Source organism: Aplysia californica, unplaced genomic scaffold, assembly GCF_000002075.1.
Source record: "Aplysia californica isolate F4 #8 unplaced genomic scaffold, AplCal3.0 scaffold00252, whole genome shotgun sequence".
NCBI classification, from domain to species: Eukaryota; Metazoa; Mollusca; class Gastropoda; order Aplysiida; family Aplysiidae; genus Aplysia; species Aplysia californica.
This window is the reverse complement of record NW_004797522.1, coordinates 629,879-650,433: the sequence shown is the minus strand read 5'-3', so window position 1 is coordinate 650,433 and position 20,555 is coordinate 629,879. Positions and strand designations below refer to the sequence as shown.

Below are 20,555 nucleotides of genomic sequence, written 5' to 3'. Positions count from 1 at the left end.
GGTAATAAAAGTGCAGAGCAAAGATTTATGGTGCTACTAATTAGAGTAACATCATAAAAAGAACAGAAGAATGAGATATGAACGACAGATGTAGAAACGAAGGAGCATACCACACAAGAACATCGGCCAACCACCAACAGATTTTTTTAAAATACAAGAACTGAAAAGACTTACAAAACAGTTATGGCACATCTTATATACATAGTAAATGGAATGCTGACCAAAAAAAACCAGGCAGGCATTTCATATCACTATTTCATTTATCTTTTTTGTGGCTTTCTTTTTTTCTCAAAGGTTTTACAACCCCAATGACACAGTTTAAATCATTAAGGAGACATTCTACTTTGACCATGCCTGCCAGAGCAAAACCGGGCTGAGTGGGATACAGCATCCAAGCAGACAGAACCAGATCATTTGTACAAAAAAAACTTTCGATGACAAGAATTAAATCATATCTTCTGCATGCAAGGGTGAACAGCCTTTCCATTACCATTTCACCACAGATGTCAGTAACAACCTAAACATATATCTATATAATATAAATCGAACACATTTCCAAATCACAATTATGTAGGTACACTCCTCCAGTAAAAAATGGAGGCCTCCTTACTGACCGACCGACCGAGCAATCAAGGATATGATAGTGCTTAACACAAAGCTTTCAAAGTTCCAAAACCATTCTTTAAGTAACAGCAAGTAATCCATGGAAGCATGGGCCCATTTAGCTTTTAGATCTAGTAAGACTTTTATGGCACTGGCAACACAAACAGGTCATATACAAATGCTGAAGATATTAGATGTGTTACTTGATAGTAACATGCAAAGAAAACAAGAAGGCGAAATACGGCCGGAAGATGCTTTGATAGGAAAGAAGGAGCAACCCACACAAGAACGTCTGATCTATCAACCACCTACTTGAACCCCTGCACACACTTGAGTTTACTCCTCAGCATACAGCTCCCAGGCTTCAGTATAATTGTGGATACTTTACTTCCCCATCAACACAAGTTAGATCATTTAGGATGTAGGTGGCTTTGTCCCTGCCTGTCTGGGCCAATCAAGACTGAGAGGGATACAATTATGTCTCAGCAGACATATGAAGATACTTTCCCCACACAAGAATTAAACTCACATCTTCTGCGAGCGAAAATAAAGTGTATAATAATTACAACACAGAAGCTGGTTTAAAATTTCTTCTGTTTAAGTACTGCAAGTACAAAAAAGCCATGCTGCACCTGGAGAAAAGTCAGAGAGAATGATGTACAGAAAAGTGGGAAAACATGCAATAATATCAACAGGCTGGTCCAGGATAGGAAAAGGTGGAAAGTGTTTGTCTGTAGCCTATCCCCTGACCCACGGTGAGAAAAGCAATGACGATGATGAAGTACAAAAAAAAATGCCACTTGTTCCTACACATACATATTGTTAAAGTATTCGACCTGAAACAGACATTGGCAATTATGGTTCACAGCTCATTCCTCTGCACAGATGCTCTCAAAAAATCTCTTTTATCCTGGTCTTTTCCCATCACACAAATGTCCAGATTCTTTAAGAAAATTGTCCTCGAAGAAATTCTCCTTCTTTCACTGACCTTTTGTCCAGAGAGAGCACAATTTCAAAGCGCGTATGCAGAATCTTATATTATATACATATTCACAAATATTTGTTCAAACTTTTGCAAAGATTTCAACTTCAAGATAGCCGCATATCCTCAAAAGACAGTTGTTTCCCAGCCATGATACAATTATAGATGTATGCCAGCGGAACGATGGGAATCTGGATGGAAACAAAAACAAGGCATGTTTTCTTATTAGAACATTAACACAATAACGGTCATTTAGTGCTGGGTAAAAGTAAAACATATAGGCAGAAAGTATAGAGCGAAAGAAAAGAAGGAAGCAGGACCTACCAGTGGTGCCCTCCAACCACTCACCTGTCTGCTTATTGGAGTTTAGAGGACAAAAAAAGAAGAAAAAGAGCATGATATGTGTCATGAAATGGTGGGATCTAGTGCCTGTCAATATTTGGGTATATATAGCATCGAGTTATTGGGTATCATCTTGAAGCTTATTTATCAGAAATGCATAGAAGTATCTAGTATCAAAATCAAGCTATTTGTGATTGAAGGAGGTGTGGGTCGGATGGCGTCAGAAAAAAAAAAACTAGCCAAGAAATGGTTGCCGAAGTTTGGCAACTTCCAAAGCTTGAACATCCTTGGAAACTGCATACTTACATCTTTTTGTGCCATACTTTGATCAACATTGTGCTGAATTTTCAGTAAAATCCAAACATAAAAATGTTTTTCAATTGACATAAAAGGAGTTGAACCAAAAAAAGAAAATTTGATAAAAATCGCCCAATGGGCTGAAAATGTTGGTCTCTTTGATTTCATCATTTAGACGAGTGCCTGATTTCAACTTGAGAACACACCCAATTAAATAATATAAGCTCGGAGTGGTTGTTCTGGTTGGGACACATGGCAAAAATCATGACTGTAATTGTTGTTTTAAGCACCCATCAACATTGTTAGGATAATTTAGTGGGTGGGTTGTTTCAGGCCGAGCCAGGCTGGGAGAGATACGACATCCCAGAGGGCAGAAGGAGATACCAGAAAAATAAACCTTCCATTTATGCCAGAGTCGAACTTGCGCTCTCTGCATGCGACTGCAAAGAGCGCAAAGAGCCAACCCATTACTCCACAGACACCGGTCTATGCTTGGAAACTGACAGAGGAATTTTTATTTTTCTGTTGTAGTATGTGTTTTACGGCACTTGCAACACAATAAGGTCATGTAAGTGCTGAAGATTAGAAGTGCTACAAGAGAGTAACATACACAAAAAAGAAGGATGAGAGATAAAGATGACATATGTTGGATATGAAAGAGGAGCAGACCACATTTTTAGGTGAGTTTGAAACATTATGTGAACTTCTTATCATCAGCACAAGACTAAGCTTATTTTTTGAAAGGCAAATTAAAAAAACAGTGTACTGGCATGCAGAAAGACACTGATACAAACAGACTTCTTCACATGAGAATTGAACTCCCACCTTTTGCACGTAGTGGTGAATAGCCTAGTCATAACGTCATTTGGGTTGGTATAGAATGTTATACTTTCACAAATTTGATGCATTTTCTTACCACATACACTGATACACTAAGACTGTTTGTTTTTATCTAAGTTCAATGAAGCACACCGACATAATAGTGGTCTTTTAATGCCAGAAATAAGCGCAACAGCAGACGAACAGAAACAACAGAGCGGAAAAAAAATAAATAAGACCTATCAGTCATGCCCTCCAACCACCTGATGTCTAATGAGAAAATTTGCCACAAGAAGAAGACCATGAATGGCAGATACAACAAAAAACAAACCTTTTTCGACTCCGCAGTAGCGCATTTTTTTTTCTTACTTGCCACCTCCTGTTCGGTAGAAACCAGTATGGAAAAATATGCAGCAGTACCTGTTCGGATGCAAAGGTGATAGAAATATTTAAAAAAGGAAGAGAAGAAAAGATGTCCAAAATTTTCACCAACACGTAAATTTTTACAATGTAATAATCATAATATAGCGCAATTAATAATACGAAGAATTTGTATAGACCTAACCCATATTCCCCACTCAAGATAAAAAAGGATTTTTACACACCTGACATCACAGCTACTACACATGTGGTCCCACAGAGCCCGGGAATCCCACATGTGAATAGTGGGTCAAGTAAGTTCCAAATGGAGGGCTCAAGTTTCATCATCAATGCCTTTCACCCCTGGCAGGGTATAGGCCACATACAAGCTCCTTCCATTTGTCTCTGTCCTGGGCCATCCTTCCAAGCTCGTTCCAAGTGAGCTTCATCTCTCTCATGTCCCTTTCCACATATCTCCTCCATGTTTCCTGTGGCTTACGCCTATCTCGGGCTCCCTGTGGGTTCCACTGCAGCGACTGTCTTGTGATGTTTCCGCTGGGTTTTCTGAAGGTGTGTCCCATCCATCACAACTTTCTTAGTCCTATTTTTCTACTTCTATATCCTTTTGTCCAGTCCTTTCCCACAGCTCTTCATTTCTTATTATATCCAGACACTCAATTCTAAGGATACTCCCGTTGATGAAAGTCTGGAATTTATTCAGCACTTTGAGGGCTCAAGTTTACTTTATCAAAAAGATAACTGTAAAAAGCACTTAACCCGTTCACTTCCAGAATTGACACTGTCTTGGGACCTTTGGTAGGATTATAGAACAGTACTAACAAGAGTTAATCAGAAGGGACATTATTCCAACATAATAAGAACAGAAGACAAATTTGTTTGAATTTTCAGGTAAAAAATAGATCTTGAGGATTCCATTCGAAAACACTTTTAACTTCTTAAAAGAAAGAAAGGATTGAAATTTACTTCTTACAATATTTTTTTTTTACCTGCATCACCTCCATGTTTCACAATTAGATCCAACAGTAAGTCCTGTGATACATCCATTTTCCCGGAGAATGTGATCATCATTCCACTGAATACCCTGTGAGAAAAAAACGAATGTAACATAACAAAAAAGGGGCGTTGCCTGTCTCTCCGTTTGTTTGTTTGAAAAAAAGAGAAGCACATCGAAACAAAAATGGCTCCTTTTTTTTAGCAAAGAGAAGCACACCAATGCAGCACTCGGCATTTTAGGGGTGAGGAAAAGTTAGACAGGCAGAAGCAACAGAGGTTGAACAAAAAAGAACTAGGACCACCAGTGGGGCCTTCCTTCCACCCGGACACACAAAATAAAAAAGGAAAACAGGTACCAGTAACACATTGCAGAAACCTATCCTTCAGATGGGAAACATCAAATTTTGAGTTACAATCTTTACAAAGAAAATTCTTTTTAAAATTGACAAAAGCACAGCCACCAGTGGTGTAGTGACCACTGCTGGATGCAGAAGACGTGGTTTCACTTTTCATGGGGGGAGGCATTTTATTGAGTACTGTTGAACCTGTTCTAAAGGCCACTTGTATAATACAATCACTTTTACAATCGACCACATCCCATTCCCTCCACCACCCACACCACTGTATAATTTTAGTTTTAGTTTTAGTAGAGGTTTTACGGCACTCGCAACTGCATAAGGTCATATGAGCGCCACAAGATTAGAGGTGTTACAAGAGAGTAACAGACATTTAAAAGAGAAGAGGTGGAGATAAGGACGATAGATGTTTGATAGGAAAGAAGAAGCAAACAACACCAGAACACCCGCCAACAACCCATGTATTTTTTTTAAAACATCATAATGATATTCATATCATATCCTATCCTATCCTGCCCTGTCCCATCTTATCCTATCCTATCCTATCATATCACAGATAAGCTTAGAACTGAGAAAAGCAACAGTTTTTGAAACGTATATATAATATCTGGAGGAATGTCTACAAAAACAGGATTAAAAAGATTACAGCTCAATAAATATTTTTTTATCAAACTGCATTTACAAATTAAGAAAAATACAGTATAATCCACTTATATCGACATGCTCTTGGAAGTGGATTTGAAGTCGATATATAAAATTGTCAATAAATGAAATATAAAGCCAAAGAGGAAAAAACAAGGGGAAGTCTACGGTAAAAAGACACTACCATTTTTTAAGCTAGTTGCTTCCCTTGACTCTTACATACTACACAGTGAAACTAACAAGAGGCAGAGGGCAGGGGGATTGGAGTTACGGTACCAAAGACCGAGCAACGCGAGGCGCACATTACACACAGGCCCAAGCTTTGCTGTAGCATCCTTGTAAGGCTTGCTTACGGCAGCTTGCTAGGGCAAATGCAAAGGCGAGGCACCGACTCACTGACTGTGGCACTTGCCAGCGACAGACTGACAATGGGATGGGGAAGGGAAGTGGGCGATCGGGAGTGGGTGGTAGGGAGATGATGCCCAGCGTGCGAGACGCTCACGTCTGTGAGGCACTGTACTGTGTTGGAGACTACACTGTGGAGGCCCTACATGACCTACTAAAGCCTGGTGTGTCGATAGATAGGCTACTTGGTGGGTATGCTGACTTAATGAAGAACTAATGCGTTACTGAGGCTTTTCTCCCCATTTATGTTCGTGGGTTTTGCCAGGTACCCAAGAAGCATGTCGATAAAGAAGAATGGGCCGTAAAAATGTCTATATAGGAGGAATTGTTTAGTGAAGATATTGAAGGAAAAATTTCGTAATTGGAAAACATGTCGATATGTCAAAAACGTCGATACATCAGCTGTCGATATAAGTGGATTACACTGTATTTAACCTAATGTTAAAAGTCTTACTTACTTTGACCTAGGACAATTTACAACATCCTTGTATCCATAAACCTTGCCCTAGTAAAATACAATAAGTGAAAAAAATATGAACAAGAAAACCAAAATCAAAAGAGAGGAGAAAAAAGAAAACAATACAAGCTTTACTTATCTTTCCTGAGGGTTGGTTTATGATCATTGTGGGAACAGAATAACAGTATAGATTACATCCTCAGAATATAATACCATTATAATCACACAGGCAGTGTTTTATTCTTCTTCTTCTAGATCGCATCACACTTGAAGTTTGGCATCTATCATACATATTGGGCCAGTTTCTCTATTGAGGCCATATTATATAGCTTCTCCTGTAGGTAGTGTTAATGGGGTTGGCCACTTTTCCTGTCTCGGGGCTCTATATGTCCTGCATGGCTGGAGGATGTGTTCCACAGTTTGGTCTGCTTCTCGACACTAGCATTTTGGTGAATTTACTAGCTTAAAACATCTGTCCATGTGTTGTCTCAGTCTTGTGGTGTTGTGTTCTTAGTTTTTGAAATTTTTGTAAGAGTTTTACAGCACTTGCAATACATTAAAGTCATATAAGGGCCAAAGATTACAAGTTACAAGAGAGTAACAAACACAAAAAAGGAGGAGAGATAAGGATGATATATATGTTTTTAATAGGAAATAGTTCTTAGAGAGAAAGAGAGTGAGAGGGGAGGGGGGGGGGGTGGTACAGAGGGAGAGAAAAAACAAAAGAAGGGAGGATATGGAAGGAGGGAGGTTAGGAGAGAGAGAGGGGATAAAAGAGAGAAAGAAAGGTAGATGGGATGGTATATTAGAAAGGGGAAACCGAAAGGAGTGAAAGAGGAGAGGGGATGCATGGAGGGAGAAAAAGCAAGGTTTGCATTGGATGAGACAATAGTATAAACCAACTATAATAAATTGTGAGACAGAATACTCAGTTAAGTTTTTCTTATTTTCTTCCAGATTTACATGTAAGTACGAAGAGACAAACGCAGCTGTTTCTGAGACACTTCAATAGACAAGAGGGCCTTGAACATCTGGCCCTCATTTGTAAAACTAAAGGTAATCAAGCTGTTCCTGCAGATTTATGCAAAAACAAAATCCTGAAATAATGCAAATTTTAATTGAGCCCAAAAATGTGAAATTATGCGATTTTGTTAATTTTAACAAAGAAGGATAAGGAGAATAATCAGAAATTATGCAAAAAATTATCAAATTTAGGTAAATTATGCGAGGTGCATAAAACCCCGGGGACAGCAAGGTAGGGGTATACCCAGAGCAACTTACTCGGAAAGCCTAAGCAAATGGGTGACAGGGAAAGATCAGGAAAATACAGCTTTTTTTTAGAGCATCCCAGGAAAAGAATGTATGGTGAATAACGATTGCCAAGGTCTGTCACAGATCTAGCACTTGATGATGAGAGAGAAGCATAGCAATGCAATAATGTAATCCAATGCTGGGAAAAGAAAGACAAACAGACAGAAATAACACTGGAGAAAAAAAGAACTAGAACCTACCAAAAGCACATCAACACAATAATTATGGTCATGATTTAGCACAATGTTAACCCTATCCGTACACCCTGGGGCCGTTTTGTACCCCAAGGGTTGTATTCTTCACATTTTAGAATACTTCTAGTACGAAGACCTATTTGAAACTTTCAGTATTTTCCAAAAAATCATTTTTGACAGACTGCTATGCGAAGCGTACGGATCGGATTAACGAGTAATTTTCCTCTTTGAAAGTGGTGGCACAGAGTTCCCCACGTCGTATGGATACGATAGTAAAACACAACGTACGCATAGGGTTAAAGCAACACAGTCAGACAGAAACAACAGTGGTAAACAAAAGAATAAGGATCTATCAGAGGCGCCTTCTTATCACACGCTCATCTAAAAATTTTTTTAAAAACTCACACTCGGAGAGGCATATTGAAAATCTCCATGAGCTGCCTTGGTGAAGTATATTACGTAGCACGGCCATATGGAAGCCGAGTCGAAAATGACCAGTTCTTTGCCACATGGTGACGTATGAGAGTCAAATCCCTCCTGCAGACTTGCCCCAGCTATAATTTTCTTGCATTTGTAGATCTGAAATCAAAACAGAAAGCAAATGAGCTATCAAAATTTTTTTTTATGTTTACATGTGATTTCAAAATATTTACACGACCTAAAAATGTTTATGTTAAAAAGAGGAACGATATCCTTTTGATAGCAGACCTGTTCACTTTTGCAGAAATAATTACTTTTGTTTTACTAGAGAGCAGCCCGCCTGCTGTATGACCAAAATTGAGTCAATGGGGGCACAAAACTTCTACAATTACAATAATTATGCATAAAATCAAATTTTTCCCCTCGAGTTCAATAAAAGCAGAACTTAATTCGTTTATTACTTATCTCAGTAGTCAAATTTGTCCAAGACGGCCACCCACTGTTGAGGAGAAAAGACAGGTGGACATCTGTGACAGTGTCTTTCTAATAATTTATCTTGTTAAAGATTGCCGTGAAGAGTGGAGGAAATCTCCCATTGACTTACTTTGCCGGGCAGAACTTGACACAACATCAGCTTGGAAGCCCCATGGACGTAACCCATTGAGTAGGAGGGATACTCGCTGAAGTACACCCCAGCACCGTACCATCCGTTATCTGTACGCTGCTTGAACTTTTGCTCACCTACAAAACACCCAGGACAAGTTCATTGTTTGTTTGAGTAAAGAGAAGTACATTGACAAAATAATGGGTATTTAGTGTTGGGTACTCACAGAAGTACCGTTATCTTCTTGCTGCTTGAACTCTTTCTCACCTTGGAAACATCAGTTTCAGTAGGGTTTTACAGCGCTCGCAACTGCATAAGGTCATATGAGCGCCAAGGGGTGGATGTCAACAGAGAAGTCCAAACAGGGAATCAGGCTTATTCTGCTCACCTCACTAGCCTCAACAGTACAAAGTCTGCTTTGACTATCAAGGCATCCCGGAAAAAGCAGTTCACAAGAGAGTGACAAACAAACAAAAGAAGTAGAGGAAAAATGACGATAGTAAGGAAGAGGAAAGAAAAAGCAGCAGTTCCCCCTATGTTGTTCCCGCACAGCATGATCATGTTGGGAATGGCCTAAAGACACTTCAGTCAGGGGCACTGCCCTGGGGGAGTTGGAGGCACCGAGGTCAAGTTTCTTTGTTTGAGTAAAGAGAGATACATTGACAAAATAATGGGCATTTAGTGCTGGGTAATCACTGAAGAACACCCCTTAACTAAAACCTCCAAATTATCTCTCCGTTGCTTGAACCTTGCACCCTGACAAAATAACAGACATTTTGTTTGACTTTTGAGTGAAAAGAAGCAAACTGGGACAATAATGGTTATTTGGTTTGAGTTTTGAGTACAGAGATAAATTTCCTAGACACAAAGATGGTCATTTGGTATGGTGTTTGAGAAAAAAAAATCACATTGATACTACAATGGTCATCTAATGTTGGGGAAAAAGTCAGACAAACGGACAGACTTAAGATGGTTAGAAACTAGATCAATAACAACAAAAGATGTTTAGAAAAAAAAAGGACCTACCACAGACATCTAACAACAACCACCATAGGGAGAAGAACAGCAGTTGTAAGCAACAAGTGAGGAGTATCGCTTAAGGCCACACAAGAGCTTTTGGGATCCAATTTGGGTCCTGACAATGTTTTTTGGGCTTTAAGAAACTTCTCTTGAAAATGATGTGCTAAATCGGATGGAAGTACTCCCATTAAAGTCGTATTTCAAAGACATAGCTCCATAAAGTTTGAAACATTGCTTGCCAATACAAAGCTTTAACTCGTTATCTCTGCAGGGGGTAAACCCACTATGCCAAGGCCCCTTTTTGGTACTAGATCTAAAAATGACGAAAATGTCACTAAATTGGTCATTAATTCAATTTCATCTAATCTTATTTCCCCTTATCTCCAAAAGGGACAACTGAGGCATAATATTAAACTCTTTCTCTGCCTCCTTAAATGTGGACATGTGACCATCTCAATCTTTCTGATAAATTTTAAGCAGTATGTCTTCAAAAAAGTGTTAAAAAAGGAGAAAATTCTCAGAGAAATAATATAACATATTGTATATCACTGAAAAAGTCTTAGAAGCAGTTTTGAAACCTGTAACATCATGATGACATTGGATTATCTACGAGATGAACCCATGACCTTGTGTAACCCAGCAACGATGTCTCTGATGTAGCGATCACGCTCTTTACCATCGCGCACAGAAGAAGAGAGTTCAATTTCCGAGAGGGGAGGTTCTTTTATTGAGCATCTTCGTTTGTCTGCAGGGATGTTGTATCCCTCTCAGCCCGGGTTGGCCCTGACAGGCAGGTTCAAAGCAGCCCGTCTCTTAAATGATTTAAATTGTGTCAATTGAGGCATAAAAATCTCCTTTGTAATTCAGCGATTTTCAAAGATTCTATCCCTGTTGAGGTTCCATTTTAGTAAAAACTCTCAACAATAAACCATTAGCTCTGTGGTCTCTCAGTCTAGATATCTCAGTTCAAAATTCATTCATTTAGCCTACTTTTGATTTGTTAGAGGCTGTAATGGTAACTGAAAATGTTTTACACCCAATTGACACAAATTAAATTGCTTAAGAGCCAGGCTACTTCAACATTACCAATCCTGGCTGAGAAGGATGCAATATCCCTGGGGAAAGATACAGAATTACAGAAAATCAATAAAATCACCTCTCCAGAGTGGAATCAAACTTTCGACTTCAACGCACGACGATGAAGAGCCTAAACACTACATCCGAGACACTGATTTAGTGGCTCCGCTACTAAACTTATCTGCAAAGTAATTTTAATCAAGCACAACTGTATTCAATACCTGGAGCTCTGAAACCATTCTCACATATTGGTTGTATGTTCTTTTCCAATGTGCCATGGAAACCAAGAACCGGGTAAGAAAATTGTTCTCCTCTCTTTTTTTTCAGTTCTGCTTGGGCCTGCCTGAAAAGGAAAATGATTTTATATCAACTCAAGGTCTCAGTATTTTTTTTAAAAATGTAAACACTTCAATAATAAGTCACTTGACCTTTTTTTTTTTCTTGACATCTCACAAATCATCAAGTGGTTGGAGGGTGCCACTGTTAGGTACTGATTCTTTACTTTCTCCTTTCTGTTTCTGTCTGTTTTACTCTTTCCGAGCACCAAATGACTGTTACTGCACTGATGTGCTTCTCTCAGCTCAAACAAAACAGATTTTATTTTTTAAAGTCTCAACACTTCGCTTCAACTTTGTCACATCAACCTTGTCAACATTTATAATTTCATCCCCCAACCTTCATGCATTTAATTTAAAGATTAAAAAAAAAAAGAATTTAGTAAGCTAAAGATTAACTTGAGCTTTAACACTTTCATGATGAGAACAGTATTCATTCTGGGTGATAGTACATTAGTAATCCAAGGGAAAAAACAGGCAAGATCAGAAAGTGGAAATTGTGAAGAAATCAATCTTCACCCCTTCACTGCCAGGCCAGTGACTTGGGTAATGACTTGGTTGACTCTGGGAGGAATGGTACTATCCTGCTGTTCATAAATCCCAATTAAAAGGTACATTTTCTTTCTACTTTTTTGTACGCTTTTACTCCTACTTTTAAACAGATGGGCACTTCCTATATGGCGTCCGGGTCACTTCCTTAGGCAATCGGGTCACACTGCAGTGGGTGCCTGGCCATTCTGGAGTACCAGGGAATGAGACTGCAGACCATCTATCAAAGACTGGAGCGAGCCTGCCCCAGATAGACACAGCCGCCTCTTTACAGACCTACAGAGGGATCATCTAAGCCAAAAGCACAGACGAGTGGCTAAACAGATGGGCCAACACAGAAACAGGAAGATCTCTCTTCAGGTACATGGACAAACCCAACCCCAAAGACCCTTCGGATCTTTTATGTAGAGCCGATCAGACATTGATCTTCAGAGCCGGCACAGGACACTTACACACCAACAAGCACATAAACAGAATCAACCCCATGTGGGAACCCCATTGCAGACACTGTGATTACCACGAGGAGACCGTTGAACATCTTCTCCTTCACTGCCCAAAACCTGGTAGTTCTTCGACGCAATCTCCTACACACACCTACAGACTTACAAAGCCTGCTCTACTCTGGCATTGACCAGATGACAAGGACATTTGGTTACTTGAGGGAGGCATTGCGCTGCCAAGTGCGAAATGCTCGCAGCTAAAGGGATTTGAAAACAACAACAACAACAACATTATCTGTTAGCTGAATGGGAAATCAAACAAAAACAAAACAATAAACAAATGGTTCATGAGTTCCATTCTGTCACTTTATCCATTTTCCCCACAGACTCCTCATAAGTTAAACAGTCGAAAAACCAGTTCATCACCATTAAAACTTGTGAAACATTGAAAAAGATAAACACTTATACATACCTAAACTTTTTTACCACGTGCGGAGTGACCACATATTCAACACGAACTATTCGAGTCCTGAAAGAAAAAGGGATCGAATACTTATACATTCGAAAGTCTTTAAAACCTTCACTTTCTTGCTACATTGAATATAACATTAACCCTTTTCGCAGTGACAGGGTGTAATTCATCCATTGACCACCTTAAACAAAGGATATCTCAAGTTCTATGTTTGCGAATCTATTCAAACTCCCCGTAATCCACAACTTGACCCTTATGAACACCATATTAATGCAAAATGTTTGGATTGTCAAAATGACACAAGCACTTGGCGATCAAAATTGTTTATATTCCAGCGACTGGTTGTTTTACACCAATTACCAATAGACGACTTTTTATAGAGCAAGCCAGTTTAATAAAAAGTACTCAAAGCTTACATAGCAGAGGCCGGACCAGACAGCAGCCTGTAAAACTGAGATTCCGCCAGCCTGAAATGAAACTGACTGGCAGACCCTTCCTTGTATGACCTCTCAGCGACAAGTTCAAAATATGTGGTCGTGTTCTTTTTCATTGCCTCCTCCTCACCCTCCATTAGCAAAAGACCACTATTCAGCTGGGAAAAAAAAAGTATTAAAAGAAAATAAAACAGTGTTTGCTTTATTTTGTTAATACATAGCAATATCTTAAACTTTCTGCTGTATTTCTTTTGTACTCCTTATAACTTAATTACTTTCTAACACAGAAAAATTATGGCAACATGAGCTACTGTCTTATTATTGTCCTCTTACAAGTTCTGATAAGTGAAAAAACGTACACACAGTGTTTCCAGAACTGTGGTTTATTCTTTAGTTTGACACAACACATAAAACTTTTACCCACCACCTTTTCCTACCCTACAACTGATAATAAAATTTTTTACTTTGAATTTCTTTATATAGATTACACTCTAAAATTTGGACTGACGAGGAACTCTTTGTCTAAAAAAAAAAAAGGGAAAACAAGAACTTGCCTGTTTTTGCATGTGGTTGAGCTCTTTGTCTTTTTTCTCTACCATTTTCTTTGCTCCATCCAACTCCTGCTGTAGCTTCTGCTTCTCCTCAAAGGCTCTTTTAATCAATTCTTTCCTCTCCTCTGGAGTCAACTGTGAGAATCTTTTCACCAGAGATAGATCTTTGCTGATGATATCTTTGCTCTCTGAACCCTTTTTTTCATCCTGTAAGCATTTTGAGAAAAAAATTGGTCAACAAAACAGATTCAGAGAAAACAATAATAATAATATAATAAATGGCATTTGTGTAGCCCATACCTCCACTTAACAGCATGTTCTATGCACTTTACAGCTATTATTACCCCAGTGGACCCTACAACACTGAAACATTTTTGGCTCCCAGGAAAGTATTTAGTTTTAGTTTTAGTAGAGGTTTTACCGCGCTCGCAACTGCACAAGGTTCATATGAAGGCCAACTGGGAAAGTATGTAGTTCAAGCAGCCAATTAACGGATTCAGCCCACAGCGCCGCTCACAGCCGCTGACAGTCTCCTGCAGGCCTATTCTGAAGCAGAGCCTCTCAGGGTTGCTGTTATCTACTGCTTGCTTTCTTCACATCAGTTTCCTCTCTTCTGTTTCCCCTACCACTTACATTTTAACCTGTTTTTCTGGTGTCATTGAATAGTATTCTGAACATTTCGATATATATGGCGCACACATAGGGTTTTATCAAATTTAGATATTCTTTATTAACTTTATGTAAGATCACCCTTGAGGTCACGAAGCGGTCATAAATTATTTGTGGCTAGAATCAAAATTATCTGCCAGCTGAATCAGTTAAAGCACTCTAACACTAACTAACTGACATGAGCTTTTACGGTCTATAGCTGGGGACCCACTCCTACCTTGGTAAAGTGAGGAGAATGTGTGTAAAGTGCCTTTCCCAAGGACACAACTTCAATTCCTGACAGGGTTTAAACCTACAACCTTTCAATTGTGAGCCCAGCAGCCTAACCACAAAACCATTAACATGAAGCAATACAATATGTTCTTTGCATCAAAAATCACTTTGACGACATTTGAATTTTTCAAATTGCTTACCAGAAATATAAAAAAACCTATTTCAACATAATTCTTCAAATTGATTTCAGCAGAATCTAAAATAATATATGTCACGACACGGTGGAATCAGGCGCTCATCAATTTTTGGGCATGTGGTGTTATATGGGTGTCATCTTAAAGTTTGTTCTTTTGTCTGAAGTCAGTCTAGTTGTATGGGTGTGAGACGTGAAACGCATCCCATACGTGCATAAAGAGGATCCAGGTTTTCTTGAACAAGTGTCTGAAGAGGCTGCTGAAGATCAAATGGACAGACAGGACCACCAACGTGGAAGTATTAAGAAGAACCAGACTGAGCCCGGTCAGAGATGAGGTGAGAAGAAGACGTTGGAGATGGATTGGACACACTCTCAGGAAGTCAAACAGCTGCATTACAAGAAAAGTGTTAGATTGGAACCCACAGGGTAAAAGATCAAGGGGAAGACCTCATGGAACCGGGAGAAGAGTCACGGAAATGGATGTAAAGAAAAGTGGGAAGACGTGGAGTGACATCAAGCGACTAGCCCAGGATAGGGAAAGGTGGAGAGTGTTTGTTCGTGGCCTATAACCTGACCCAAGGTGAAAAAGGCAATGATGATGATACATGACATACAAATACAATATAATATATAGACACTCACAAGCATAGTTGAAGCGAACTACACAGTTTGTACGCAACATCGGACTGACTGTCTAGCTGCTGTCATCGAGAGCGAAGAAGAAGAAGAAAGACAAGCATATATATATTTGAATATCAACGTACGCATGCCCTTGCTCATTCCGCCATGAAAAAAAAAGCCCCCTAAAATACCAAATTTGTACAACACCCCAATGCAAAACTTCAAAAGCTACATACTTCAAATTCGATTAAATGTCTAAAGTTCTATTGTAGGTTGTACAGTCAAAGGGCAACCCATTGTCAAGGAGAAAAGTGTCCGTATAAGACAGGTGGCCGTCTTAGGCAGGACTGATCAAGATGAAGAAAATGACCCATTCCCATCTGAGGTCCCAATCGAAAGTAGCCCCATTGTTGCTGTTTTTGTTGTTGGTGGTGGTGGTTTGTATTTTGTTTGTAATTTGTATTTTGTTGCTGATTTTGCACAAGAGTGGCAATAAAACGAAATGTATCAGACAAGGAAGACCGAGTGCAATGTTAAAACAAACACATGGGTCGCCACCGCTCGGAGAACGAGCGAAGCTTCTGTCACAAGTTCATGTTGACGTCCTATTGTAACTTTGTTACAGACTGGGTAAACAGTCACCATTCATCTCACTTACGATTTGTGTATGAGTTCTGGGCGGGGTTTATGGGTTTTGAGGGATCACACGCTTACCTCACCAGCAGCTGAAAATTGGTAGCTATTGGTCAACAGTGGGAGGGGCCTACGCAACTGTGATCGGTTGGAAGGACTACCTAACAAAAACGACAGGTGATTGAATTATGACGGCTCGCCTACAACGCCATGTGCCAATGCACAATTTATAACAAAACGTAATGGAGTCACTAAGGTGGCCGTCTAAGACAGGTGTTATTGCTTAGTGTGATAGGGGTTGTGTGGTAAAATATGGTGGCCGCGGCCGCGTTGGACAGGTGCCTGTTTTACACAGTTAAATTACATAGAAAAAACGCAAGGGGGGAAATGGAAAGTGGCCGTTTGTACAGGTGGCCGTCTTATAGAGGTGGCCGTCAGGGCAGGTTTGACTGTACTTTGTTCTAAATTTCAAAGCAATTGGATGATATTCATGGCTACTAGGGGGCCTTTATATAAGTGCCAAAATGATCGGTTTCTGGGTACATTTTCGGGAAAAACTCCCTGGATTGAGGGAGTTGAAAAGTGATTGCATTGTCCTTATTGTTTGTTTTGAAGTTACACAAATATGTAGTATAAGTGCATTCTTTCAGATACAGATGGGTATTCACACACATTTTTTTATGTCAATAACGAAAGAGGATTCTTCAACATTTTCAGGAGATTTCTTTAACACTTTCTGGAGGCTAAAATTTAAGCGAAAAAATAGATCGAAGAAAAGCCCCAACTCAAGAAATTTGTTCAGGCTTTTTTGTAATCTTTTAGCTTGTGATGGGCCCCTAGCAGCTTTAATTGTTTATTTCCAGAGGTTTAGTATTTTGCAGATCCTGCTTTTAGAGACATAAATTAGGTTGATATAACAGCTGTGGATTACCAGGGTCAAAAGAAACATAATCAGATTATGGAATGGTCATTGAGAAGGTGAAAAGCAGCAAGCAGTCTTACCTTCTCTTCTTCTGAATCGTACACATCTGTGTCATCACCACTTCCCGAGGCAGCTTTGATAGGATGCGACGTAGGGTGAGAAAACTCAGCATAGTGGAGAAGGTTTTTACGATAACATTTATCTCCATATTTACATGGAGGCAGAGAACTGTCATCAATGTTGGGTTTCGCTCCTGAAGTAGAAGCTGGTTCATCCTTGTCTTTAGAATGAGAAAATTCCTTAAAGTGCTGGGGGTTCTTACGGTAGCATCGAGCACCATAAGGGCATTCAGGCAAGTCTGATGAGTCAGTTTTTGCTTTTTTTGCTGGAGACGGACCGTCAGCCATCTTCTGGGTAATTAAGTCTGTTTCTCTAAATACCATTTGAGAAGAAAAAAAAAGGAACAATGACGCTGATATCAAATTTAATGCTTCGCATGTTGCATCCAGCTAGGTCTACTAATAATTCAATTTACAAATTTATATATGTGATGCTATAATTACAGAGGGTGTATATTAACACACTCACACACACAAATGCATGCACAGAAAGAGAAAAAGGGGCGGGGTGAAGAAGGGCTTGTCTTATAATTGGAAGTCATTATTCTGCCCCCGCGGTGCCAATATAATAATTCGAATAATCTGGTCATTATTCTGCCTCCCACCCACCCACCCACGGCTTCCACATTTGTTTAATCTTTTTAAAATTTTGACGCCCCCCCCGGTTTCCGGGTTGGAGCCTGTCTTTTGATTTTCAAGATGGCGGACGCTGGCTCCTCGTTGAAACTTGGCGACGCGTTCAGTTCTTTTGAAGAGTTTAACGGGAGGAGCTGCCCTTGAGGACCATTTTCTATGTTTGTTGCCCGAGATCAAATTTAAGTACACATGTAAGTTAAACATAGTAAAATCTCTTGATCCGCAATTCTATTTTGGTATAGCTACAGCGGTTGATATGGAAACAGCCACCATCTTGAAAATAAACAATGAATTTCATATCCCTACGGCTTTCTTATTTACATACCAAATTTGACCAAATTAGGTGAGAGTATACCTGAACCAGACCCTATCGGAGTAACAGCAATTTTTTTTCAATAAGTACAAAAGAAAAAATAAATGAGAATTTACCCAAAGTATTATATTTTTTTCTAAATTTAGGTTGCGTAATCGCTTACCAATGGAAAAGTATTATTTTTTTCCCCAAATATCTCTTTTATATTGGTGGCAGCCTTGCCATCTATGTTTCCTAAAAGTTTGTTGACAAAAGGATGAAAACTAAGGAAGGAGTAGTGAAAAAAATGAAAAACAAAACCAACCATTTTGCAAAAACCGACAATAATTGTGAAAATTCACTATATTAATCCATCCTTAAGTTTTTAAAGGCAATTTACCTGGAGAATAAAGTCTTTCTCAATTGTATCCATGCTATTTTTAGACAAAAAACTGGTTAAATTGATCTTCAAAAATCAGCAAAGATAAAATGTGCACAGCCTGACCCAAAATCTGCTAAATCAAGGGTCGCTCCTCCCCTTAAGCTCAAATCAAAACTGAAAGCCTCCCGTGGCTATTCGGACTCAAACTCCAATGCGCATTACTTTGAATAACTGGCTTTTGTTCCCTTTGGAAGGGTTTTAACTTTTTTCTCTTCTTAAAAATTTTTAACGGGATTTCCAATCGATCGAGAAATGATTTTGTCTTTCTTGTCAAATAAAACGGGTTTAGACTACCTATTGATAGATAATCCTTTGTTGTTTCGAAACTTGGATATTCAATTTTTTTTCACTGCTTATTGAGCTTAGACTTTAGACCCTATCAGAGTAACAGCAAGTTTCTTTCAATAAGTACAAAAGAAAAAATAAATGAGAATTTACCAAGTATTAAATATTTTTTCTAAATTATTTAGGTTGCGTAATCGCTTACCAATGGAAAAGTATTGTTTTTTTTCCCAAAATCTCATGTTTGCCTTCGTTGTGTAGTATTTCAGATAATTTTGCAACTGTTGTTCACTTTTGGCGTCACTAATACTTTTCTAATAATTTTTTGTGTCGAAAACTTTGGCCAGATCCTAGAAACCGAGGAAAAACAAGGTCAACTTGCATGTCCGCTTCACATCCGGTACACGCATGGAGTTTGAGTCCGCCAGCCATGGGAGTCTATTCAGACTCGAGTCCGAATAGCAGGTGCCATTACCAAAAAAAAGTAGGCCTAAATCAACTAAATGAATTTGCACAAACTTCTGTCTGCCACCACCCTAACAAACAAAATAAAGAAGAGACCAACACCTAACCCTAACCCTGACCCTAACCTTACCCCTACCCCTAACCCAGCACTCCTGTACAATTGCGGTCCCTTGCCCTCTATTAGAATTAGACTGTTTCATAGTCTCTAGTGGTCGCTCGTTACGGCACGGAAGTCCTCCTTCTATGAAGTTATAATAAATAACATCTAATTATAAATAAGCTTGTTATACTTGTCGACAACAATTTCGGTCATCTTGCCATTCTTGTAGGGCCCACTAACTTAGAGTAGAGTCTAAGATTATAAGAACGAGAGGCAGGCCGCGAAGAAGACACCAGTTTTCCCCTCAGCCTTAATAAACTTAGATTCTGGGCTAAACAGGAAAAGAAAAGCGTATGCACGTCGTTGCATTGATCAAATCTAGCAAACATAGTCTCAGAAGATGGGTCGTTTACTTTACTTTTACTACTTACTACTCACCTGTTTCTTGTTTAGCTTATATCAGAGCAATATAGATTCTAGATCTAACTTGTAACACAACAGATTCTCTTGAAGGCTTGAAGGCATCTAAACAAAAGCAAAACAAGTTGCTTTCGATTCCTTATCAATCCCCTGATTTCTTTGGCTATACCAACAAGAAGGCGGAAAGTTTCACGCGCTCATTATTTTAAAAAAACGCCTACAGGTTAAAGAGAATTGCTAATTAATTATATTCAGGAATAAACTATCGGTCCATCTCTGACTTCAATCCTTCGATTACTCTCATTCAGCTTGAATAGCATTCCCATGGCTATATGTACCTAGTGCTAGACGTATACTAGCTAGAATTATTCTTTTACGACGGCACATTGATTTCATTCCCTTATTTTGTGGCATTATATTTCAACTGATTGGCCAATATTTACTCATGAATTGCTCCTTTGACCATTTTCCTGTTGTATTCGGGAGAAAAAACACGCGAAATGTTATTGCAAATAGTCAAATCTGGGAGAATAGTTTGATAAATCCGCGAAGCCAATACAAGCTAAAATTAGATTCTGAACTCATAATATTTGCTTCGCGGATATCGTGTACCTAGTAACTGGGTTCCCGATAGGGAGACAAGATCTGGGAATGGAACATAGATTTACACTAAGGATATAACCATTGTGGAGTGGAATTATGTCAGTATTAGTATTAGATCACAATGTGAAAGAAAAGGATTAGTTTACATTTTTCTCTTTGTCTTTATACAGGTTTAGGACTGTCATTGACCATATAAAAATATACTGTTGTTTGTTGTTTTTTGGGGAAGTGGGGTTATGTGTGTGTTGGGGAGGAGGG

General features: G+C 39.1%; 1 protein-coding gene across 1 annotated transcript; it reads right to left on the bottom strand.

Moving 5' to 3' along the window:
- Positions 1-254: 254 nt before the first annotated feature.
- On the bottom strand, positions 255-20,039 carry LOC101862421. Its single transcript, XM_005100582.3, has 12 exons — positions 19,713-20,039; positions 17,019-17,370; positions 13,688-13,891; positions 13,116-13,291; positions 12,700-12,756; positions 11,125-11,246; positions 8,807-8,943; positions 8,188-8,361; positions 6,279-6,325; positions 4,411-4,505; positions 3,375-3,463; positions 255-1,776 (listed from the first exon to the last, which is right to left on the bottom strand). The coding sequence occupies exons 2-12, from the start codon at positions 17,343-17,345 to the stop codon at positions 1,693-1,695; spliced, it is 1,512 nt and encodes a 503-aa protein (XP_005100639.1). The 5' UTR covers positions 17,346-17,370; positions 19,713-20,039; the 3' UTR covers positions 255-1,692.
- Between the last annotated feature and the right edge of the window lie 516 nt (positions 20,040-20,555).

Coding starts and splice junctions, on each gene's coding strand:
- LOC101862421 (XM_005100582.3), bottom strand. CDS start 17,345: ATGGCTGACGGTCCGTCTCCAGCAAAAAAAGCAAAAACTGACTCATCA. Junction 11,247..12,699: donor CACGTGGTAAAAAAGTTTAG/GTATGTATAAGT, acceptor TTTCCTTTTCAG/GCAGGCCCAAGCAGAACTGA. Junction 6,326..8,187: donor TTCAATATGCCTCTCCGAGT/GTGAGTTTTTAA, acceptor GTATTTTACTAG/GGCAAGGTTTATGGATACAA.